The sequence below is a fragment of the Aulonocara stuartgranti genome, assembly GCF_965226115.1.
Source record: "Aulonocara stuartgranti genome assembly, chromosome: 8".
Classification (NCBI taxonomy): Eukaryota; Metazoa; Chordata; class Actinopteri; order Cichliformes; family Cichlidae; genus Aulonocara; species Aulonocara stuartgranti.
In genome coordinates, this window is record NC_138959.1 from 17,109,942 (window position 1) to 17,135,852 (window position 25,911).

Consider the following 25,911-nt stretch of genomic DNA (forward strand, 5'->3'; position numbering starts at 1 on the left):
GTCCTGTTGCTGAATTTGGGGTCATCCTGTAATCTCTTTCGAACGCTTCCGTGAAAAGAGATGTAACATCATACGAGACCATTCTTTCATCTGCCTCCATAATGACCTCTCTCATCTTCTCAACAACATCCAAGGTGAGTGCCTTCCTCTCTTCCATACTGATGTTGGATGCTGGGTGCTTTGGATTGCTAAGACAGGCCGAAACTTTCGTCCACAGTTGCTCTGTTTCCATGTCTGCAATGCTGTTGTTTCGAATTGCTGTTTCTGTGTATCAGGGGCTGGGTCTGTGACACAGTATTTTGAGTTCATTTTGTATTTTTGATTTCTTATAGTTGAGTGCTATTCTGGTTTAGGTTTTCATCTATGTCCCTTTGTGTGAGTCTGCTCTTGTTCTCTGTGTCAGTATGACTTGTATTTCTTGTCTGTGTGTTTCATGTTATCAAGCCCGTGTTGTCATGTCTACAAGTATTTTCTTATCTGGATGATTGACCATGCATCAAAGACAACATGACAATATGTTGTATAAAAATGATTTCTTTTAATAAACTTATGATAAACTGCTGTTATCTTTTGTTATGGGTTTCCTTTGGGCCTCACCCGTGCACGTTTGAAAAGACAGATCTAAGGTCTCTGTGTTTTATTGCTCCAAGTACTTGTTTAACGAATTGTTTCCTCTAACATCTTTCTAATTATAACTTCATCATATGAAACCAAAAACATTTTTTTTTTTTACATATTGCAAATGACAAACACTGACGTATGAGAAATACTTTTTATGCAAAGTCACATCACAGAGCTAAAACATTGCATTCCCTGTCCATTATTTCTCAAAAAAGCAAGTCACATTTCACAAGTTCAGTTTTTTAAAGCAAGCAAAGTGTTTTTTAACTGTATCTATTGAATTTGAAAAGTTTTACAGTACATGATGGCATGACAATTAGTTTCACTGTACAATGTTTGCAGTAATTTAAATTGAAAGATGAGCAGAAGGATTCCTCACAAAATACAGTATTGTGAGCCTGTTTTCAATGTCTTGACCACAAGTGAGGGAACTATATGAGTGATATTAGACACAGCAAGCTGTTTTTATTTGATCAATCAAATGTAGTAGAATGGACATTTCTACGTACCATGTTCACTCCTAAAACTATCCAGAGGATCTATAGATTTCATATAAATTAAATGTACAACTACATATGTGATCTCTTTTACTCTGGTAGGGTTGCGCCTGCATCAGTCCCAGGACTCGGACCATCTTCAGCATTTTCATTTATCATCTGTTTGTATTTGCTCTTGAAGAATCCAGCCTAGGAGTGAAAAAAAAACCCCACATAAATGTAACAATCGTGCATTAAAAATGAACAAAAATAATCAAGGTATATGAGTAAATATAATAACCATTAAACTATTTTCAACAGGATATGTTCTCTAAAACCTTTATAACTGATTAGTTGAAAAAGTGTAAGAGGAGTCTTTCACCTTATACAGGCCAGCTGTGAGTAAGGCCAGAAAAGCCAACCCTCCCAGACATCCTCCAACGATCTCTTTGGTGAAATCTGGCTCAGGGTAAACTTCTACCTCTGCCTCAATCTGAGAGATGAAGTGACAGGATGTTGATACCAATGAAACTCTTAATAAGTAAAATGAGAGAAAATAATGTGTACACACCCTGCGAACAGGAGGACTGTTGTCAGACCCTGTTGAAAAGTAGATGTACTGGGTTTTGTCGTAATCAAGACTGGCTGTGCTGGTCAAGAGGAATTTAGCAGATTGAAGTCCAATCTAAGAAAAAATGTAAAGCTTAACAGTTGTAAAAAAAAAAAAAAATCTTTCATTTAACCCCAAAATCCCTCCAGTTACCTGCTGTATCCATCGTGAACTAATGTTGGCAGAGATTTTGTACGTCGTACTCTGCAGTCTTTCCAGGAACGTGTTGCACTTGAACACTCTGCATGTGGCTACAGAGCAGTCCTGTGATTTAAAGAGAAGATGCAACACAAGCTGTGATCCAGTGTAATGTGATTTTTGTTTGTTTGTTTAAATCTACAATTAGGTTAAATTTGAACAGGTAAAGTGCAGAGGCATACTTACCACCACTTTATCCTTTTGTATCTTCGTAACAAAATCTCTGACACTTGGTTCTTCCTCATCTCCTTTCTGACAGTCTGGAATCTGACATATGTTTGATTTAAGTTTTATTGGTCTTAATTTTACCATATGCATCCATCCACAATAAAGTTATTTGTAGTTTCAGCAGCTAAAACATATATTACATAAATATTACCTGTAGACTGCTCAAATCCACCCAAACGTCTTTTTCACCAAGCCTCACTGGAACCCTGATCACCACAGTGAAATTAAGCGCTCTGATATCATTTGTGACCTAAATGAATGAAGAAAAGGACCAAATGAATTAGAGTTAGGTCTAAATCATACAATAAACTTTTAAAGAGGATAGAAGTTATAGTCTAAGGAGCTTGGAAAGAAAAGCATCTGGACTTCTTTGAGTTGCTTGAAGACGTTTCACCTCTCATCCGAGAAGCTTCTTCAGTTCTGAACCGAACTGAAGAAGCTTCTTCAGTTCTAAGGTCAAATGGTGGAGAGTCCCAGATTTAAACCCAGTGGGAGTTTCCCCCCAAAGAGGGACAAATGACCCCTGATGATCCTCTACCTAATCACATGAGCCAAGGTGTGAAAGCTGGTACTGGGTACTCTCCCTTTAAAAGAGCCAAAAGCCTTGCTTTTCACTTCCTCCATGTAAAGGTTGGCTACAATAAGTGACACGGGGGTTTACGACACCAACTGTCTGCCATCTATAATCCAGTTTTGAGATCCCTTCCCAGACGCCTTAACGCCCACTCACATCCTGGGCCATCTGACCTCAGGAAATCACATGATAAGGTGGGGCCAGGTTTCACAATGAGCTCACCTGAAACCCTGGCTGATTGTGACCCACACCCGCTTTCACACCTTGGCTCATGTGATTAGGTAGAGGATCATCAGGGGGTCCTTTGTCCCTCTGTGGGGGGAAACTCCCACTGGGTTTAAATCTGGGACTCTCCACCATTTGACCTTAGAACTGAAGAAGCTTCTCGGATGAGAGGTGAAATGTCTTCAAGCAACTCAAAGAAGTCCAGACGCTTTTCTTTGCAAGCTCCTTAGACTACGATGACCTGGATGACTGAGAACCTTCACAGACAGATAGAAGTTATATTTTACCTTAACTGACTTTTGGACTGGTTTCTTCAAATCGTTCTTCCCAAATGTGAAATTGTTATAGCTGAGTGAGCTAAACAGACATATTTTGAGGTTTAAATATACATTATGTAATAGAACATTTGTTACTGTGTGATTTCTTTTGTTACAAACATAACAACACACACCTTTCAAATGTCATAAAAATGCTGTATTTTACATCAATCGATTTCTTTTTGTAGAGTTCACTTGTAGGGGCATGCTCCTGATTTCCACTGAAAGAGAAAAGAAAAAAAATCTGTTCTGTATCTGTGGTGCTGTTGCATATATTAAGAGTATCTATACCAAAGCAACAGTACCTGGTGGCATTTGCAGTGACAAAGATCTTCCTCTCAAGTTGACTATTGGTTTCAATCCCATAGGAGACAATTAAGGAAGCCTTAAATGAATGAGAGAAATGAGTGACTTCCCTTTGTCTTTAAATTGTGTAAAAGTCACAAAAGAAAGATGTTCTGTACAAATACAATTAAAAAAAAAAGAAACAAACCCCAGTTTTGCTCTTGAAAATTGGCTTGTCAATAGTGCAGTCTGTCCTTCCTTGTGACAAACCATCTTCACTGTCCAAGGAGTTGCACTCAATCCGTCCCTTTATTAGGAATAAAATGACTGCTGAATGGATTGGAAGAGCAGCAGATGAGTGATGAACTAAAACAGACTAGATCCTGATGCCTTACCTGCTGACCCGTGAACTTCCTGTAGGAGAGTCCAGCTGGGTACGTGAGAATAACACGGCTGTTGTAGGAGTTTTCTCCTCTGTTCTCCACTGTGACTGTGACATTCAAAAGCTCTTCAATACCCACTTTAACCTCTGAGGATCTGACAGAGTACAAAGCCCGATGAGAACAAGGCAAAACAAGACAAGACTAGAAGCATACTAATGTCATAGTATTCCAAATGTAATGCACTTTGAGCTTTGATAAACCATGTTATTTTCCAGCTCAAACAGTAAGGTAAATTGCTTTGCTAAGATACTGATGCTAAAAGTGAAAAAAAAAACAAAACATTCGTAACTTCTTAGTGAGTTAACATTCTAATACTTGCTGGTTCCCCATATGGAAAAGAAATAGAAAAAAACTTATAAAAGACTTTCATCAGATGTGGCCTACTTCATATAGTGAATCATAAAAGGCTTATATGATTTACTCATGAAAGTGGACACTTTCATATATTGTTTTAGTAAGTATCCAAAACATACAAGTTTCATTTATATAATTATTCCAGGGATCTTATATCTGTTTTCACTCTTGTATGCTTTTCATACAAGTTTCACACAAGACAGATACAAATTGTATAAGATTTATATACATCCTCAGTGACCGCCTTATTGCTGTCCGTCCTCCCGAATCCACCCAATATGGAAAAGATATATATAAATCTTATAAATTTGTATCTGTCTTGTGTGAAACTTGTATGAAAAGAATACAAGAGTGAAAACAGATATAAGATCCCTTGAAAAATCATATAAATGAAACTTGTATGTTTTGGATACTTACTAAAACAATATATGAAAGTAATGAGAAAGTGGCCACTTTCATTAGTAAATCATATAAGCCTTATATGATGCACTATATGAAGTAGGCCACATCTTATGCAAGTCTTTTATAAGTTTTTTCTATTTCTTTTCCATATGGGTAGCACAAAAACAACAGTGTCATCAGTTTCAAAAATATTAATAATGGTTGTATAAGGACAAGTTAAGTGACATTAAGTACAACTTGCAAATAACAACACATTTGAAGAAAACAAGACGCACAAGCAAAGCTTAAGTTTTGTACAGTGGGATGCAAAAGTTTGGGCAACCTTGATAATAGTCATTATTTTCCTGTATAAATCGTTGGTTGTTACAATAAAAAATGTCAGTTAAATATATCATATAGGAGACAAACAGTGATATTTGAGAAATGAAATGAAGTTTATTGGATTTACAGAAAGTGTGCAATATTTGTTTAAACAAAATCAGGCAGGTGCATAAATTTGTGCACCGTTTTCACTTTATTGATTCCAAAACCTTTAGAACTAATTATTGGAACTCAACTTGCCTCGGTAAGCTCAGTGACCCCTGACCTACATACACAGGTGAATCCAATAAGGAGAAAGAGTATTTAAGGGGGTCAATTGTAAGTTTCCCTCCTCTTTTAATTTTCTCTGAAGAGTAGCAACATGGGGGTCTCAAAACAACTCTCAAATGACCTGAAGACAAAGATTGTTCACCATCATGGTTTAGGGGAAGGACACAGAAAGTTGTCTCAGAGATTTAAGCTGTCGGTTTCCACAGTTAGGAACATATTGAGAAAATTGAAGACCACAGGCTCAGTTCAAGTTAAGGCTCGAAGTGGCAGACCAAGAAAAATCTAAGGTAGACAGAAGCGACGAATGGTGAGAACAGTCAGAGTCAACCCACAGACCAGCACCAAAGACCTACAACATCATCTTGCAGCAGATGGAGTCACTGTGCGTCGTTCAACCATTCGGCACACTTTACACAAGGAGATGCTGTATGCGAGAGTGATGCAGAGGAAGCCTTTTCTCTGCTCACAGCACAAACAGAGCCGCTTGAGGTTTGCTAAAGCACAGTTGGACAAGCCAGCTTCATTCTGGAATAAGGTGCTGTGGACTGATGACACTAAAATTGAGCTATTTGGGCATAACAAGGGGCATTATACATGGAGGAAAAAGAACACAGCATCCCAAGAAAAACACCTGCTACCTACAGTAAAATATGGTGGTGGTTCCATCATGCTGTGGGGCTCTGCGGCCAGTGCAGGGACTGGGAATCTTGTCAAAGTTGAGGGACACATGGATTCTACTCAGTATCAGCAGATTCTGGAGACCAATGTCCAGGAATCAGTGACAAAGCTGAAGCGGCGCCGGGGCTGGATCTTTCAACAAGACAACGACCTGAAACACTGCTCAAAATCCACTAAGGCATTCATGCAGAGGAACAAGTACATCGTTCTGGAACGGCCATCTCAGTCCCCAGACCTGAATATTATTGAAAATCTGTGGTGTGAGTTAAAGAGAGCTGTCCATGCCTGGAAGCCATCAAACCTGAATGAACTAGAGATGTTTTGTAAAGAGGAATGGTCCAAAATACAGTGGGGCAAAAAAGTATTTAGTCAGCCACCGATTGTGCAAGTTCCCCCACTTAAAATGATGACAGAGGTCAGTAATTTGCACCAGAGGTACACTTCAACTGTGAGAGACAGAATGTGAAGAAAAAAATCCATGAATTCACATGGTAGGATTTGTAAAGAATTTATTCGTAAATTAGGGTGGAAAATAAGTATTTGGTCACCTCAAACAAGGAAAATCTCTGGCTCTCACAGACCTGTAACGTCTTCTGTAAGAAGCTTTTCTGTCCCCCACTCGTTACCTGTATGAATGGCACCTGTTTGAACTCATCATCTGTATAAAAGACACCTGTCCACAGCCTCAAACAGTCAGACTCCAAACTCCGCCATGGCCAAGACCAAAGAGCTTTCGAAGGACACCAGGAAAAGTATTGTAGACCTGCACCAGACTGGGAAGAGTGAATCTACAATAGGCAAGCAGCTTGGTGTGAAAAAATCAACTGTGGGAGCAATCATCAGAAAATGGAAGTCATACAAGACCACTGATAATCTCCCTCGATCTGGGGCTCCACGCAAGATCTCATCCCGTGGGGTCAAAATGATCATGAGAACGGTGAGCAAAGATCCCAGAACCACACGGGGGGACCTGGTGAATGACCTGCAGAGAGCTGGGACCAAAGTAACAAAGGTCACCATCAGTAACACAGACGCAGTGCCAGACGTGTTCCACTGCTGAAGCCAGTGCATGTCCAGGTCTGTCTGAAGTTTGCCAGAGAGCACATGGATGATACAGCAGAGGATTGGGAGAATGTCATGTGGTCAGATGAAACCAAAGTAGAACTTTTTGGTATAAACTCAACTCGTCGTGTTTGGAGGAAGAAGAATACTGAGTTGCATCCCAAGAACACCATACCTACTGTGAAGCATGGGGGTGGAAACATCATGCTATGGGGCTGTTTTTCTGCCAAGGGGACAGGACGACTGATCCGTGTTAAGGACAGAATGAATGGGGCCATGCATCGTGAGATTTTGAGCCAAAACCTCCTTCCATCAGTGAGAACTTTGAAGATGAAACGAGGCTGGGTCTTCCAACATGACAATGATCCAAAACACACCGCCCGGGCAACAAAGGAGTGGCTCCGTAAGAAGCATTTGAAAGTCCTGGAGTGGCCTAGCCAGTCTCCAGACCTCAACCCCATAGAAAATCTGTGGCGGGAGTTGAAAGTCCGTGTTGCTCGGCGACATCCCCAAAACATCACTGCTCTCGAGAAGATCTGCATGGAGGAATGGGCCAAAATACCAGCTACTGTGTGTGCAAACCTGGTAAAGACCTATAGTAAACGTTTGACCTCTGTTATTGCCAACAAAGGTTATGTTACAAAGTATTGAGTTGTATTTTTGTTATTGACCAAATACTTATTTTCCACCCTGATTTACGAATAAATTCTTTACAAATCCTACCATGTGGATTCATGGATTTTTTTTTCACATTCTGTCTCTCACAGTTGAAGTGTACCTCTGGTGCAAATTACTGACCTCTGTCATCATTTTAGGTGGGGGAACTTGCACAATCGGTGGCTGACTAAATACTTTTTGCCCCACTGTACCTTCAACCACAATCCAGACTCTCATTGGAACCTACACGAAGCGTTTAGAGGCTGTAATTTCTGCAAGAGGCGGATCTACTAAATATTGATTTCATTTCTTTTTTTGTGGTGCCCAAATTTATGCAGCTGCCTGATTTTGTTTAAACAATTATTGCACACTTTCTGTAAATCCAATAAACTTCATTTCACTTCTCAAATATCACTGTGTGATATATTTAACTGACATTTTTATTGTAACAACCAACGATTTATACAGGAAAATAATGACTATTAACAGGGTTGCCCAAACTTTTGCATCCCACTGTAACTGTGCCTCACCTGGTGAAGTTGAAATCCACTTTCAGGTTATCAACGCATTTGTTATCAGTGCCGCAGTTGATCTCAAACCCTAACTGTGGAAGAGAGCATGATGGAAAAGTACACATTATAAATTATTTAAAGACTAAATAAGTGGTTTTATGGTGATCCAATGTGCTACCACATGTAGGTCTACAGGCAATAAAATCAACAAAATAAAACTTTACAAAGACAGAAAATAGAAGTTAATATATACACACAAAAAACACAGTTAATAACTGCAACCCTGCACAAATTAAAAGGACTTTGAGTCTGTTTTGAATGTAAACACAAAGCCACAGTAACAGAAACCCTTTAGCACACTTCTAATCTAATTGTGGGAACAGTTCAAAAAGCTGCACTTGATCTGATGTGAGGTTTTTTGAGAGACTGGGGAAGCAGTTGTTCTAGAGTTTTATGAACCAAAAGAAGGATTTTTATTTTAATTTTTATTTATAAAGAATGAGAGCATGATGGTAAAGTGTAAAATGCATCATGGACAGAAACAACTGCATTATGCTGCTAACACAACTTCAGCTCTTTGCAATCACCTGCACAGACAACATGCTGATACAAGTACTCAGAGTTATGTTAGCTGAGTGAATGTCGACCTCAGGTCAGCAGCAAGACCCTGAAGTTCAACATGTAACAAACTGATAGGGTGTCAGGCTGTATCCCCTGCTTCTACCTGTTCATGTTTCTAAAGTAGAATCACCGTGGCGATAGCTTGAAAGTCTCTTTTTGCAGGGTTTCATATTTGCTTTTTGCTGTCAGCTTTGTATTCATACATAAATACTAAGAGGAAGGTCATATGTGTGACTTAAAAACACATTTTTTTTTCTATTTGATATTTATTTCTGAACAGGCAGAAGGCCTTCATGGGCTCAGCTTAAAACATGCCGTCACTGCATTAATGATGACTCATTTACTTCAAGTACTTGCGCAGAAGTCGCTCAAAGAAGTATCAGTCAGTTGCATGCCTACAATAAAATTGATTCAGTAAAGTTAAGGGCAAACCTAAAAGTTTCTCATAACTTCATAAAGACTAGCCTCAGTTGGTCAGCTAATAGGGTTTTTAAAGGTTTACTTACAGGATGAATGGTTGTTGTTTGGGCCTGCGGGGCAAGACTTGGTCTGAGGTTGGTGTTTGAGGGCAAACCATTAAACGTGAATTTGAGCTCATTGGAAAGTTGGTTGAGAGCGTCTTCGGGGCAAGCCTGCAAGAAGAGGTTTAGATTCAATGTTGGAGGAGTCTTAAAAGTAAAATTAATTAAACAAAATCTTAAGTTTAATGACTTTGAAGGATTTTAAGATTGCTATTAGATCTTACCTCAATGACGAATTTTACAGGTGAACATTTTTTTATTCCTAAGTCAACAGTAACTGATCCAGACTGCTCTCGTTGTTTCCCACTGGTGTAAGCTCGGTTGTTTGGAGGCTTGCGAGTGGCATCCAGTGTTATAGTGTAATCAATCCTTGCTCGAGCTAAAATAGAGAAATAGAATTTGATTTTAATGTTGCAAGTTTAAATACAATAAAAATAAAATGATATGCAGTGATTGAGAAAAAGAGAGAAGGATGATTAACCTGTGTCGACTGTAGACACTCTGCTCATAGTAAAGCAGATTTCTGCTGTATTCTCTAATGGTTTTGAGCAGTCTACATTCTGTCTAGGGATTTTGTTTGGGCTAAACGATACCTCAGCTCTCACCATTGCTATGGGTTTTGATCTGGAAAGTAAAAAGAACACGTGTGAAGGACATGGCAGATGGCTGCCCCTGCCTGAGCCGTGTTCAGACAGAGGTTTCTTCCTGTTAAAGGGGAGAATTTCCTTTGGGAAAGAGAACTTTTGATTTTATCTAATTGTCTGGGTTAAGCTGTGTGAAAGGGAAAATATGGACCTGAGGAATGATATCTAAACTGAAAAGGCAGCTTTAATGCTGAATACTTTCAAAACAAAAGCAAAAAAAAAAGCAAGGGATTCAAACCAGAAATCACAGGACTTATTTAGAGGGAATATGCAACAAGGAACCGAGGGAGACTCAGACAGTATAAAACATCAGATAATGATGGAGATTGGAAACAATGAAACAAAACACAACTGAAAATAATAAACAAATAATTCACAGAGGGAAGTTTGAGTATAAAGGGAAACACTGGGGCGCACTAGAAAGTCAGGAACTAAAAACTTAATAAAAATTGAAGTAGATCTAAATCATACCCCAAACCCCAAAAAACAGAAATGCTGTAAATTATTGTTAATGATTTGTGTAATAATTTAACATAAATCATTAAAGCTTTTAATAAAATATATTTGTAAATGTGCCATTCTTATAATAATGAACTTTAGAATGTACCTAAATATTTGACCATTACCTGGACTTACCTCAGTAAGGCAACTCTACCCTTTGAGCCCACCGCTAAGTCAGGCAGTTCATCACCACTCTGGTCAAAAGACGACTGACTGATTGTCAGGCCAAAGAACTTCAGTCCTGACTGGACCTCAGAGCCAGTAATTCTCTGAAATAATTTAATTAATCAGATTTCGTAAAATATTGACTTTACTTGATAGATGAGTTTAGACATCTTTGTGAGTACTTTGATGTTGTGTACCTGTGAGTAAGTAGGACTGATTCTTCCTCTTCCTTCGCCATTAAATATGTAGATGCTGCCTTCACCATTATTCTCCAAAGGTGCTCCAACTGCCAAATCCCTGAATCCATCTGAGTTTAGATCAGGCAGCACAGCAAGAGAAGAGCCAAACCTTCCTTTGACAGCTGCACGTCCTCTTAGTACTAACGGATCATCAAAATTACACTCCACAAACTGAAAGGAAGAGAGTTAATATTTTATAAACATTAAGAAAGTTGACAAATAAACCGATTAATTTAACTGCAGTAAATAAAACTGATTTACCAAACCAGTTAATGTGCAAACATAAACTCTTCCCTCTCTATCAGGCTCCATGTACATTGGGGCTGATATGAAGATCAGATCAGTGATGTCATCATTATTTATGTCCATGGTACACACCTCTGCCCCGAAATATGCACCAGTCTGATACTGTGTAAGGAAGATATTATTATTTTTGTATCTGAGATCATTTCTATGGAAATTATAATTTAATTCATATCTGTCTTAATACAAATGCATACCTGTGATGCCAATGGCTCAATCTTTTGGTTTTTCAAGTTTTCTCTGTTAACAGCAAACACAACTCCTCTGTGTTTATATCTTGGAGCACCAACAACTGTCAGAGAGCCATGCCAGGATTTAGCAATCGCCATGGAGTAACCTAGAATTTTGGTTTTCAAAAGGAGAAGGCAGATTAAGATTCCTGATTAATCCTTTTAAATTATGTCTGTTTTGCAAACTATTCTTACCAAGATAGCTGTCAGGCTCCAAAGACACATCCTCATATGTTTTCACCTTCTGGCCTCCTGTTGTGTATTGCACGTAGCCTCCCTTCCACTGGTTTGCACCAACAATAGACATCTGAATTCCCTACAGTGTAGAAAGAAAATACATTTTATAGACAATTTATTTTACATTTAAAATCTGGACTGTGTTTAACCTGTATTTGCCATTAGAACTTAAAAACTGCCACAAAGGCACATGTGAATCTTTCTTTCTATGACTAGACTGTCTGGTGAGTTTCAGGTAGTTTTAATTACCTCGGGCACATAAACTGCACTGAATCCCTCTTGAGACATTTCCATTTCCAGTGACTCTCCACTGCTTTGAGATCCTGTAACAGAAAAATAAATGAGAAGGTAAAAGAGAGACACGATGAGTCAAATTCAATTTGAAGATTAATCTTTTTTAGTATGCTTCAAGTAATTATTTAACCTCTTAGGACCTGGCGTCCACATATGTGGACATCACATTTTGGGTTATTTAGACCAAAATGCTCAATTTTGCTCTACATGGGCCTGATATCCACTGACGAGGACATTATACTGCTACTGTTCTATCAAAATTTTAAACAAATATCCTCATATGTGGCTCTTATTTTTCTTAAAAACAAAAATAAGGTAAAAAAAAAAAATCTGGCAATCCTTTGTTTTTGCATTCATCGGGCCCCAATCAGCCCAAATATCAAAGAGAAATTAAAAATGCATGTCGTGGAAGAGTTCGGGTCTTAGGAGGTTACAATTATTTTTTACAGTTTATTTTAAAACTACTGAGCATTTATTGCTCATTTTACAAAATGTAAAGTTACATTTGCTTTTACATGTGACTTTACTGAATACAGTACAATAAAGTTAATACAATGTACTAATTTTAGTTGCTTCTTATTGTAGCATTTTACACAACAAATGAAAGTTAACTGCTTCAATTCCAGAAGGACACAGATCCTCATAATGAATGTGAAAAAAATCCCTTGTGAAAAAGTGAGCGGCTGAAAGTAGCATTTATTACACTGCAATCATTTTAATTTTTGAAACATTTACAGGAATTTTAACAAAGTTGTAACAATAAATTTATGTTTGTACCTTCGATTGAGAAAATTTTGTCCTGCAGATTCTGTCTTATTACTTCAAGTGCGTCGAAGTTCTCCACTTGAAAGACGTGTTTGTTTGAGGGAGATGATGCAATGGTGTCCAGTTCTCTTCTGGCATCAGGTTTATTAAATGCATTCCCCACCTTGTTGACAAATATGTTTGAGTCCTCATACTATGCAAAATTATTTGCTCACTTTATTAAAATACATTCGTTAAACTTCACTTGATTTACAAACAGGTTTTAAACTCGCTAACACTGAATAGAACCTAAATCCATGATAACATTTATGTCATGCTATAAAATAGTTTGTACACATATTTTTTCCTCTACTAGCTGTATTTGTATTACACACATATCTCATGTTTCCATTAGTAATTCAGCTTTTTCATTTAAGAGACTTCATTTAAATTTTACATGGTCAGTGAGTTTGGCTTTGATTTAAATAAATGCACTACATGTACATTATATGGTGCATATACAAATGTGTGGCCAGCATGTAACCAAAACTCCTAATCTTTGAATTCGGGTGTTTTCGGTCATATCACTACAGGCAAAAAAACATTCAATCCCTTAGCCATGCAGTCTGAATTTACAAATATTTGTGAATGAGTGAGTCATTCTAAAGAGCTCACTGAATTTAAGTGTAGTACTGTAATATGATCGCACTGCTGCAACAAGTCACCAAATTTTATTTGGTCTGCCTGTATATTTCATGATTGACTTTAAGTGGTATTATTCCAAAGTGGAAACATTTAGACAAAAGCTGTGCGACAGGAATTTCATAACATTGGTTTCTACGGCCAAGCAACTTAAGGAGCTGTAGTGAGTGAGTGGTTCAGGACTTTTCTCCCTATAGTGCAGCATAATGTGACTGTAGTGTGACAACTGAATAAAACTCATTATTATAAAACTCAACATACTGCAGGTTTAAATAATGGAAGTACTTACCCCAATAGCAAATCGAACAATGTTTTTACTCTCTGCTAGCTGTGCTGCACCTCCCAGATCAGTCCGATCATGAGATTGTCCATCAGTAATTACTATCAAGACCTTCTTGACATTTTGTCTGGAACCTCTTTGTGGTGTGAAAACATTGTTCCTGTCAAATAAAAAAAAAATCAAAATAATTTCAAAATATTGTTTTACAGTTGATCTTGTAACTTATACACAACCAGGTAAACTGCATTAATATTATTATTTCTGCATGTCATTCTCTTTGGCAATTTTTTTAACTTTTGCACAAATCAACCTAATACAAGTTTGTTTGTTTGTTTGTTTGTTTTTTCAAATTAAACTCAGCAAATATTTGAATTTAGCCAGTTGGGGCCATATTATCTTCTCAGTAGAAGATGACACTCTGAAGCACAAGTTTGTGTACAGTGTGTCTTTTAAAAGGCTTCCCTCAGTCATACAGTCCACACAGTACTTAATGTGATCAGATTTATGGAAAAAAATCAACTGGACAATAATGTATCTGCACTTCTTCACTATTATAACTGCATTATTTACACAACATGTCTGATGGCCTTGGCTGTGTAAGTAGTTCCTCCATGTTGACTGATGTCATTGATGTCAGTCTCCACTGATCCAGATGAGGAAAGTTTCTTAAAGTAAAAGTGAACCTGCGGTGAAGTAGAGAACTGGGAAACAGAAAACTGAAAAAGAGAGAAAAAAATACTTAATAGAAATAAAAATGTAGCTATTTTATGTCTTTGCCATGATTTTACTGACAGAGGGACAGCAGCTGCTCACCTGTGTGTCGCTTAAGAGAAATGATTCGATTAGATCTTTCACAAATTTCTTCATTGTTTGAAAATCAGCATTATATACACTGCCTGAACCATCCAACAGAAAGGCAATGTCTGCTTGTGTTCTACACTCTGTCAAAGAGATGGATTCAGAATTATGTTAATTTTTAAGGGTTAATTTTATATCTTTTCAAACTGATATCATGCAAGCAAAAGGATTTTGTACCTTAGTAAAGGGTCAGTGAATACCACACACCAGGAGTAATGATATACATGGTGTGTGTGTGTGTGTGTGTGTGTGTGAGAGAGAGAGAATGAGACAGAGAGGCAAAGACCATTTACTGTTACCTTGAATAGAAGAAGGTATGGGTGGTCTGATCCTTTTGAAACTTTCCATCTGAAAGCACACACCGTTGTACATGGTGATACTTCTGCAGTCCTTCGGAATGGTTGGACCACACACCTGAGAGGAGACAAAGCCAAGATGCCATAATTCAGCAGGTTGAGTATTTTTTGTCACTTAAACAATTATTAATTCTATATAAAATCAAACAAGAAATTCCGACACAAATCTTTAAAATCTGCTGACTTTTAGTCTGTTTAAAGAAGAGAGAGAGAGAGACAGAGAGATATACAGATATAGCGATAGATATAGAGAGATACAATCACTGGTAATGTCTGCAGTTCAGTAACTCACCACAGTGTTTTGTGCTGTCGGATCACTTTTCATTGACAAACCAAGCGACATGTTGACTGCAAACTCTGGTGCTGTATTGAAAGCATTACAAATGTGTTAAAACACTCCTAAAATACACTTTGTGTAAGGAAGAAAACAATATTCAAATTGAGAACTACAAAGTGCCACAATTCATGATAACTATAAGAAGTGGTATCGTCTAGACTGGAAACTGAGATAAACAGTAGTTTTCATCTGGTATATTTTCAAAATGAAGGAATGCAAAACAAAACTCAGTTTTACTTTTCTTCGTCACTATTGTCAAAATTTAAGAAATTTTTTCTTGTTTTTATCATCAGTTGGAAAGTTTATTTCATTTTTAAGGCTGAACGTTACATACTAAGATATCTAATATGGAAATCTACTGTAACTGTGATTTGATTTATATGCGACAGGATCTATGGATATCTATTTTTATGGCAAAATACTATCCGAGTTTTAGCACATTTAGAAATGAATGGTTACCTACCTTGAAACTGTATATTTTGGCAGTTTTGGGCAGAGGTACTGCGCCTAAATATTTCTCCTCTTCCATTTTGTGAATGCTGTTCCAGTGGAGCACTGACGAGCAAACTAACAAAATAAATCCAGTCAATCATGTAAGTCTAGAAAGCAAACTCTAATTAAATAAACTCCATATGTCCATATAGCACAACAGAGATGGTAAATAAATAAAAAAGAAATAGCAGTAATGTTAAACATGCAGCTGTAAACTCGCTTTCAACATAACAATGCATGTCCGGACTTACTCTGATTGTCTCTGCACCACCTGGTAGCCAAAACCAGCAGCAGAGTTACTCAGGGTCTTCCAAGCCACGGGATCAATATTGAAACCAAGTGCAGCATTTAACACTGAGGAATAATGAACACAAATCTTTAAAATCACTGTAAAAAAAGATAACATTATTATTATAGCACTACTAATCATAATGACATTTCGGAAACTGTTTACGCTGTGTTAGTCTAATTTCATTCTACCTCTCGAGTACCAGAGTGTTTCTTTCATTACCACTAGAGTGCACTAGAGTAAGACAATTTAAAGGTAGTAACTTTTCACTTATAAAACTTTAATGTGGAGCCCATTTTGTTTGTTTGCTTTCCTTTTTTTTTTTTTGCCTGTTCCGTTCAGTACTTTAGAAATCAGAATTATTGTCTGAAGGTCAATGGATTTATTTTTCCAAGTGGGTCAGTATGGCTATGCCATATTGGTCCATTTGATTGATCTTTATTATTAACATTATTATTTATTTATTTATTTTATTTTAAGTTATTATAGACTGGACAGAGATGAATGGAGGCTAAGAAAGGGAAAAAGAAAGAATGGGAGGGAAAGAAAAACAGAGGGGAAGAGGGACACTGAGAGAAGACACAAAAAAAAAAAAAAAAAAAAAAAAAAAATCAGCTGGATCACCTGTTGGAATAAAAAAAGAAAAAAGAAAACAAGCAAAAAGAGAACAACACAGTAGGGAGACCACAGCAACAACCTAGATGAGTAGTGTAACAATAAATAGTAAATACTGGATGGTATTGAGGAGCACGTAAGACTGACAGTGCGCAGTATGCTTTGAGGCCAGAGCCAAGGAAGGGTAGTTTGTGTCTTTGAACACCTGTGTGGACAACTGTGTGCGTGAACACACTTGTTTTCAAAAGGTCTCTCCATGTAATGATCTGCTAGAAGGTGTGGGGAGCCATAGCCCCGTCCCCCAGGGCATGAAGCAGACATGGAGGAGATCCAGCCCCCAGACATCCAGAGGTCTTCCAGAGTGTGAAAGGACCCAAGTCCCCAAGGCCCTGCCAGAGCCCCAGCACGGAGGCGGAGCACCCCTGGAACCCCAAACCCTGCCAGCACTGACTGCACAGAGAATAGAAATCAAGTATTCTTCAGAAAGTTTTTCCAATGTCTGTTGCTGAAGTTGTCATAAATGTGCGGCACTGTAGGTTGCTTTTCTTTCACTATTCTGTCCAATTCATCCCAAACCAGCTCGATGGGGTTCAAGTCTGGAGATTGTAATGACCACTCCATGTTTTCAAGCTTACCATCTTGTTCTTTCCTCCTAAGGTAGTTCTGGCACAGCTTGGACTTATGTTTTGGGTCATTATCCTGCTGTAGGATGAACCCCTGACCAACTAGGCACATACCAGAGGGTATTGTAAGCAGAATGCTGTGGTAGCCATTTTGGTTCAGGGTGCCTCTCAGTCTGTACAAGTCACTGACCCTGAATCCAGCAAAACAGCCGCAGATCATCACACTTTCTCCTCCATGTTTGATAGTTGATGCCACACACTGTGGAAACATCCTTTCACCTACTTGAAGGCATACAAAAATCCTGCGTGATTTCAAATTTCAATTTATCAGTCCATAATACCTTCTTCCAGTCTTTAGTAATCCGAGGCTGGTGTTTCATTGCCCAGACAAGCCTCTTTGTCTTATTGTGGCATCGTAGCAATGGCTTTCTTGCAGCAACTCGTCCTGTCCAACCTGCAGCTTAAAGTCTTCTCTTCACAGCTGAAACTGGGACTTGCTTACTACGCCCACTACTAAGCTGTGCTTAAAGCTGTTGTCCTGTGAGCCACCTATCACACAAGCTGTTAATTCTCAGAAACTTGTCCTCTGATTCAGTTGTGGCTTTGGGTCTGCCAGACCTCTTCCTGTCAGAGTTTTCCCCAGTTTCTGAGAGCCTTTTGTTTGATAAAGCTATGTGATAGTACCATATTACATAATAACACTATATAATAATGCCACACTGTAAAGAGTTAGTAATGTATTAATAAGTGCTAAATTCATCATTTATAAAGCTTTAATCCTGCTTAGTATGTAATTTATAAATACAGATTTGTTTATTAAATGCTTGCTCTTGATTGATAATCTTATATTCAGTATAAAGATAACTTTAGATCTTTATAAAGTCTAGATAAGTGAATAACCAAGTATTTAGATGTGGATTTACATATATGATTGAATATGAGCTCATTGTTTGCAAGTGACATTGACGTTTTATAAATATTTATTTTATACTGTCATTCATGGTTAATTCAGGCAGTTACCACTTGTACTTAACCCTCCTGTTATGTTAGTTAGCACAGCAATGATGTTCCTGGGTCAATTTGACTTGAGGCATGCCAAGTTATCCAAAAATGTAAGCAATCAAAAAATTCCAATGGACATGTTTATATCTCATTAGTAAATCCAATACCAACTATTTCAATAATAACATAACATAATTTCCCTAGGGATTAATAAAGTATTCTGATTCAATCGATATTTATTGCAAATATGTTCTGCTTCCCCAATAGCTTTATAATTTCAAGAATGATTCAGTTATTAGTTGTATTTAGTTGGCCAAGACCAGCTTTAATTGACAGACTTGATGCCTGCCACACAAGTCATGCTATGACATGATATAACACAGCTTCCTAAAAAAAAGTTAATATGATATCAAACGATGCTATTTTTTTCATGTCAAAATGTTCTGCAACTACATTGAAATGCAAATGTTCTTTTTCTTCTCGACACAACCGCAATTGTGTTGTTGTGGCTTTTAACCCTTTAAAACCGATCGGAGCGGGCACGCTCTGTTTTGCATAACTATTTTTAAATCCCGGTAGCACTGCAACCACGTAAGCTAGCGCAAAAATGTTTTTTGCATATGAAACCGGAGGAGTTGTACTTACATCTTATGTCATCAGCTTGTCCTAGGTCACAGTTTCCTTCCACATATAGCTTTGCAAAAACTGCATAAAAAGCGCTTGCAGCAACACAAACATAATATTCCAGAAACACGCTTTGCCGATCCGATCAGCTGTTCATAACACTTCCTATGTTGGAATAGACATCAGCGCGAACTTTCACATGTCCACCATTACATGCCCGAAACCGGAAGTGACGTCGTTTTCGCAGAAATGTAGTTTTTTACCATCAGGGCCTCATGAGCCTATACTGGTGTTTTTAAAAGTTATCTTTGACTTTATGACTTTCTGTGTCGTTTCTGGGATGCTGAGGACTCATATTGCACTGCTGGAAATAGTTTATTTTGATGCATATGCTGCTTTTTTTGCAAATTTGCATTATAATATTTATTTTCGTTTTTCCTGCAGTATATAAAAATTGGTGTATTTCAAAAATAAAACTATGAAGACACTCAAAATAAATTTCCTGTGGTAGGAAACTATTTTGTGCAACTTTTTTGTATTTACAGTTTTGAGGGATAAGCCTCTTAAATTTCTCTAACTAGAAATATATGTTAAAAAAACAAAAACGATTTAAACATTTTTTTGTAGTTTATTGCACTTTTTTGCAATTTATGTAATTACTATGCACTTAATGCATACATATTATTAAAATCTGGGTTATAATGGTTGTATTGATGTATGGCAACTTGAAATGCTTCCAAAAATGGCTCCACAGCATGTAAAAATATAATATAAGCTCTGGTGAACTTGGTTCTATGGTAGGTCTTAAAGGGTTAAAGAATATACCATTTTTATTTATTTTTACACAGTTGTGAATGTACATTATATCACAACATTAAGAAAAACATAATTAAAAAGATTATTGCACTTTCTGTATTTAGAAGGAAGTCTGCAGTTTTTATTGCATAAAGTACCAATCAGTCCCGTGGCTGGCTATATGCCCCCTTAAACAAATGTCCTACCCCTTAAATCAAACTTAATAAATAACAAAATAAGAAATAAAATAGATTACCCACAAACATGAATATGGACAAGATTTACTACAGTAGCTGAAAAATCCACTAGAAAAGGCACAAATGAGATGGTTTCACATAGGGCTGCACGATTAATTGTACCGCATTTTGATCCGGGACATAATCTGCATGAAAACAAGCGCTCACGCTTCCTGCTCAACAAATGACAAGGGTGGAGCCTTATACCACGTGATACAGAAGCCATCTGGCAGGGAAAAAAAAAAACAAAAAACAAAAAAAAACTTAGAGCACGTGAAACTGCCCGAGGGGAGAAAACACAATGAGCGCAGAGAAAACGTTTCCTGATACCGGTGAGAATGACAACCCCACTGTAAAATTACTTCCAAGAAAAGGTTCTCATTCCTCCGTGTGGAAGTTTTTTGCCTTCAAAGAAGATGATGAGAGTCAAAAAAAATATCATTTGCAAGCTGTGTTTTGTGTGTGTGTGTGTGTGTGTGTTAGTCCCCATAGGGAAATAGTTCCTCTGCATTTAACCCATTCACCCAGTGAAGCAGTGGGCAGCCACCAATGCAGCACCCGGGGAGCAGTGTGTAGGGACGGTACCTTGCTCAGGGGTACCTCAGGGTAGCCGTTCAGTGGAGTTGAACCCCCGACCTTCCGATCATGGGGCCACCACTCTACCTACTGAGCTATCCCTTGCCATAGTAGCAGCACCGCAAGGTAACACTACAAATCTGTATAACCACCTCAAACGTCACCATAAAGTGCAATATGACGAAGCTGTAAAGGCCAAGAAAGTGACAGGAGAAACTCCGTCCCCGTCAGCCACCCAAACATTAATAACGGGAACGTTATACAGCACTTCCTGTCGACCTCCTCACCCTCCTCCCAGCTAAACATCCAATCACTGTTAGTATGCAAATGACCTGGTGTCAGGTTTCTCAGCAGGTAGGGCAGAGCAAAATGAAGCAGCAAACCTCTGTCGTAAAAATCACTTATTATCTCGTGAGATAATTAACAACTAAAAAATACAAACATATTTATACAGTCAACGATTCCATTGTTGTTTTCACAGTTTCAGTCTAGTAGAGCAGTGTATCTTTCTGTGAGCCTGTCTGCTGCACAGAGTTGACTGAAGGGCCTGTGTCTGTGTCCGCGACACAAAGCCCTGCCCCAGTTTTCAACTCTGCACTCAACAGTTTTCTCATTTCACATACTGATGTAATCACAGTGATTTTAGTAAAGCTTCTTCACGTTTCACCCCAGCTTCCAGCAGCTCACAAAGGGAGTGAGTGAAAAAGAAAGTGAGATACATTATTTTTTCCAAGCATTTAAAAAATTCTGTGCTGCTCCTGCCTGTACCAATACCAGTAGCAATGACGCTGTTGCTGGTACATCAGAGACAACAGCTAGCATGTCTGCTCCTGTGGCATCAACAGGTGCTGCTTCTCCTGTACCTCTGCCAACAATTGCTGTCCCAAAGCAACTTGCTCAGCTACCCAGTGACTTAAATTGCAACACACCACAATACTGAGCAGCACTGTTAATGAGAAGGATGTAGTTTTTACCATAACTGGTTGTAACAAATGGAAAACAGCACCTGGTCGAGACAAGGGGCTACAGAGGCATGTGTCCAGCCACAACCATGTGCATGCTTCAGCTATCTGGACTGAGCATAAAAACAGAGAGGCCACAGGGGTGACTGTGGATTCAATGTTGGTTGGTAAAACACAATGTGAAAAAAACATTGCTATGTCAAGAGTATTGGTAGTGCTATATATTTCTCTGTGTAAAGGAGTTGGGGCTTCGCGGTACTCCTGAATGGTAAATGGCCTGCATTTGTATGGCGCTTTACTCAGTCCCTAAGGACCCCAAAGCGCTTTACACTTCATTCAGTCATTCACACACACACACACACACACAGGCAATGGCAAGCTACATTGTAGCCACAGCTGCCCTGGGGCGCGCTGACAGAGGCGAGGCTGCCGGACACTGGCGCCACCGGGCCTTCTGACTACCACCAGTAGGCAAACCAGTAGTATCTTGCCCAAGGATACTTGACAGGAGGCAACCTGGGATCGAACCACCGATCTTCTGATTAGTGGCTGACCTGCTCTGCCACCTGAGCTACAGCCACCCAACCTTGAGACATGATGCAGCGGGTAATGATGATGACATTGCTTCAGGTATTTTTCTACAACTGATGAAATATACCTTAGAGAAGGATGAGAAGCTTTTGCCTCAAAAGTGATGGGACCAGGGATAGGTTCAATGTGGAAAATGTGTCTGTGATAATACGGTTCATCGGGAATTCCATGCCAGAGGAGCATCTTACTGGGTTGCTTGACTTGCAACAACTTAATGCAAAGTACATCACCTCTGAGATACTGTTACATCTTTCTGATGCTGGCTACTATCAGATTATTCTGTTATTATATGTTACCTTATATATGTAATCAAAGTAGTTGAATTAGAATACTGCTGTAGATCATATTATACCCTTTAATATAGAGTGTGTGATCTGTATGTAGTTTAGTTCTCATTATACTTTTAAGTTAAAAGAACATATTCACTTATTAGTTTATTAGATAAGTGTGCATCACTCTGTATCCTTGATCTGCTGTGAATGTATTACATGCTTAATTGTTGAATCATGAAAAGAAGGTTGTAAGCAGGAGACTCTGTGTCTAAGACAGGGGAGATAGACAGACCACATTCCACACCCCCACCTTACAGAAAGCAGAGAAACAACTGCCGAGGTCATAACTCAGGCGCCGTAAGAGAGAAAGAATGTTAATGTTTGGTCTTTTACGATTAGGTGGGGGCCGTTAGAGGGTATAAGAAGCTGTGTAAACCGTCACCATTTTGAGACTTGCTGTGACCCTCTTCAGGCAGGTCTCCCCATCATGATGGTTCTAATGCTCTTTGTGTTGAATTGTATGGAAATAAATGATTGTTGATTGAGCATAAATACACCGAGTATTGTCCTTCCTTCAGCCCAAAGATTCAAAGAATTGGGAGATTTCAACACTACAATGCTGACAGTATACTTTGCCAGTTTTATGATGGGGCTTCTGTAAGGAGTAGGATTAAATGTGGTGTACACGCTTTGAGAGGATTGACAAATATGTCCCATACATCCACTGCTACAACAACCAACTGCACTTAGTGGTTGTGCATGCCATTAGAGTGAGCCATGTGCAAAAAGATTTTTTAATCTTTCTAGTTCACTCTACAACTTTTTTCACCACCACTATGTGCTCAATAAACATGATGCACCTTGTCTAAAAAGGCTGCTTGAGATCAGATGGTCAAGCCACTATGTGGTGACAAGGTGCACTGTGGAAAATCAAGAAGAAATCCTTAGTATCCTGTATGAGATGACAGAGGATGATAATGCTGCCGTTGACCTGTGCACCGAGGCATCAGGCCTGTTATGCCAAATTAAGAGGCATCAATTCTTTGAGATTGGAAAGTTCGTACTGTGGGTGCACGGTGTCTTAAAACCAGCAAATGCTATTCTATAGTGTCAGTGAATTGATCTGTGCAGTGCTTCTGAGGTTGTTAGTGCAGCACTTGACTCCTTAAAAAACATCTGTGAGGATGACTGCTGGGGGGTGTCATCTCCTGCTGAGGAGGAGTCACATCCAACAAAGAGAAGGAAAACAATGAACAAACAAAGTGTTGCGCTCTCAACTTTGGACCAAACAGACTCTGGTGATTCTCCCCATCAGTCTCTGAAAAGATCCCTGCTCAACATCCTTGACAGGGACTTTCAAGAATGGAAACTAGATTTTCACATAAGAATATTGAAAATTGTTTGTAACAGTCCTGCTAATTGGTGTGTCTTCAGCATCGTATGAGAGTTCCTTCTCCACTTTGTCATAGGTCTTAACCCCTATCGTCACACCATGTTACATAAAAGAAAGAGAAATTTGGTGATCTTGGCCCAATAGAAGTTCATAATGAATAACTTGGATATGGATGAAAGTTTTTGGAAAGAGAAACAGGAGACTGTTATTGTAGAGCGGATTGAGGAGAAAGGAGAGTGTTTAGTTGCAAACACAGAGTTCTGTTTGTTGTAATTAAAAAAAAAAAAAAAGACAAAAAAAGTTAATATGTTCTGTTCTGAATCCATTGTGTTCTACAAATTAGTTTGAGTGTTGTAGGAAGAGACATGGTGAATTGTGTGTGTGTGTTTTATTACTATGCAAACTCTTTTTAGTTTTGTAAATATTGGCTATATTGAGAAGTCTCATTTTATTCTTACTTAATCTTGCCAATTAATTTGAGATTTGGGCCATCCAATTAAGATAAATTTTATGTTGTTGGTTGTAAAGATCCTGATGGATATTTGGTGTTCTTTTTTTTTTTATTATTCTATTTTCCTACCCTTTTAGTTTTGTTAATATTGGCAATAGTGAGAAGTGTTATTGTTGGGTTCGAATATATTTGATACAGGCCATCCAATTAAGGTAACTGTCATGTTTTTAGCTTTTATAATCTGATGAGAAATATTTTATTTTTTGCTGTTTTATTTTTCAGTTTTCCCCCTGAGGGATAGCCACCTTAATGTGGTCAGGGGGTTTGCATGCCTCAGTGACCCTAAGAACTAGACCAGGAGAAGCTTAGCCTTTAGGTGGGACAGCCAATCCAATTACATGACAAAAACAGTTATCCACAGCACCCCACCCCTTTCCCTCCTCCATTGCCACAATATGCACATTGCTACATTTCTGTTTGCCCCCTCATATATGCCTGTCTAGAACCGGCCCAGGTCAGTCCATTTTTCATAGGTTGCTGTAATTCATAAATAGAAAATGAAAAACAAAATCAGAAGGTACAAAGTTGTCTTACCTGACAATAACGTAGCACTGAATATCAAGTCCATGGTGTTGCTCCCGACGAGTGTGATTTCTTTTCTTTTTTTAAAGAGCACTACTAGTACTGGAAGTTTTGAGTCAGATTACAAATTCATGTAGACGATATCAGAAAAACTGTAAGGCTGAATTTATTTTCTATCAATTAAATTAATTTTTATGGGTTGGAAATGCTTCCCACAGCATTTTGTGTTAGCAGTACTTGTAAATTGATCTGTAAATTCAGAAAGTAACTGCTTTTCTGCAAATCTTTTATATGTTTCTACCAGTCCTTCAAATAGAAATAACAGCCTGTTTATTTTCCCCTGTTTGCTTTTCTCCGCGTCTCCCTAACACACTGTTAAATTGTTCCTCTTGTATCATTTAAAGCAATTGTGTCCCGTCAACTCTCCCTTAAAGACACAGTACAGCCACTTCGCAACGGATTTCGGTCCTGAACCAAAGTAATGGAGAGAATTTTGCTTCATAAGTCTAGCAAATGCGTACGATATGATCCACACGTGTAAACTAAGATGTACAAATGTGTACAATGATTTGAAAGACTCACAAGCTTTAATCCACACCCAAATACGAAGCAACCTGGCCACACGTAAAACTACTTTACAAAATTAAATACTGACCATTAACGCACAGCTTACTTTAGGTTCAGCCCCACGAATCCGATTATTTTACCTTACGAAAACCTGTGCGTACAAATGTCGAAAAACACGTAACATCTCTCTCGCTCACCAACAACCCATTAAATACGTGCGGACGAATCGTCTGGAACGCGAAGATCGAGGTCGTATTTCAGATGCATTGTCCCAGTGTAAAAATGACTGCAAAGGATGATCCACAGTGACGGCCCCACCCACTTGCAGCTGTGCACTAAACATTTATAGGCTACTGCTAAGTGTCTGTAATTGGTAACTCCGAGCTTTCTGATAAAGGGGTTGCGAGTTGTTCAATTTATTTAGAAAAAGGAGTTTACATGTTTTGGCAAAACAAAACAAAACAAAAAACAGATGTCCCAGTTTTACACTGGGACTTGAATGCATCTTACATTTGTGGATCTCTGCGAGGGGGGCTGCCTGAAACTTGTGTTATGAAGTGCAAACAACAACAAATA

The 25,911-nt window shown here is 38.4% G+C and overlaps 1 protein-coding gene across 1 annotated transcript; it reads right to left on the reverse strand.

Annotated features, from left to right (window-relative positions):
• Window positions 1-518: 518 nt before the first annotated feature.
• On the reverse strand, window positions 519-25,643 carry LOC309712309 (integrin alpha-M-like). Its single transcript, XM_082543020.1, has 30 exons — window positions 24,781-25,643; window positions 16,009-16,111; window positions 15,729-15,832; window positions 15,221-15,291; window positions 14,872-14,986; window positions 14,528-14,655; window positions 14,285-14,430; window positions 13,724-13,874; window positions 12,766-12,916; window positions 11,944-12,017; window positions 11,653-11,773; window positions 11,425-11,564; window positions 11,186-11,332; window positions 10,883-11,095; window positions 10,656-10,789; window positions 9,857-9,999; window positions 9,600-9,754; window positions 9,361-9,486; window positions 8,252-8,325; window positions 3,930-4,071; window positions 3,743-3,841; window positions 3,555-3,634; window positions 3,384-3,470; window positions 3,220-3,289; window positions 2,285-2,383; window positions 2,092-2,172; window positions 1,861-1,971; window positions 1,669-1,782; window positions 1,480-1,590; window positions 519-1,307 (listed from the first exon to the last, which is right to left on the reverse strand). The coding sequence occupies exons 1-30, from the start codon at window positions 24,812-24,814 to the stop codon at window positions 1,209-1,211; spliced, it is 3,423 nt and encodes a 1,140-aa protein (XP_082399146.1). The 5' UTR covers window positions 24,815-25,643; the 3' UTR covers window positions 519-1,208.
• Between the last annotated feature and the right edge of the window lie 268 nt (window positions 25,644-25,911).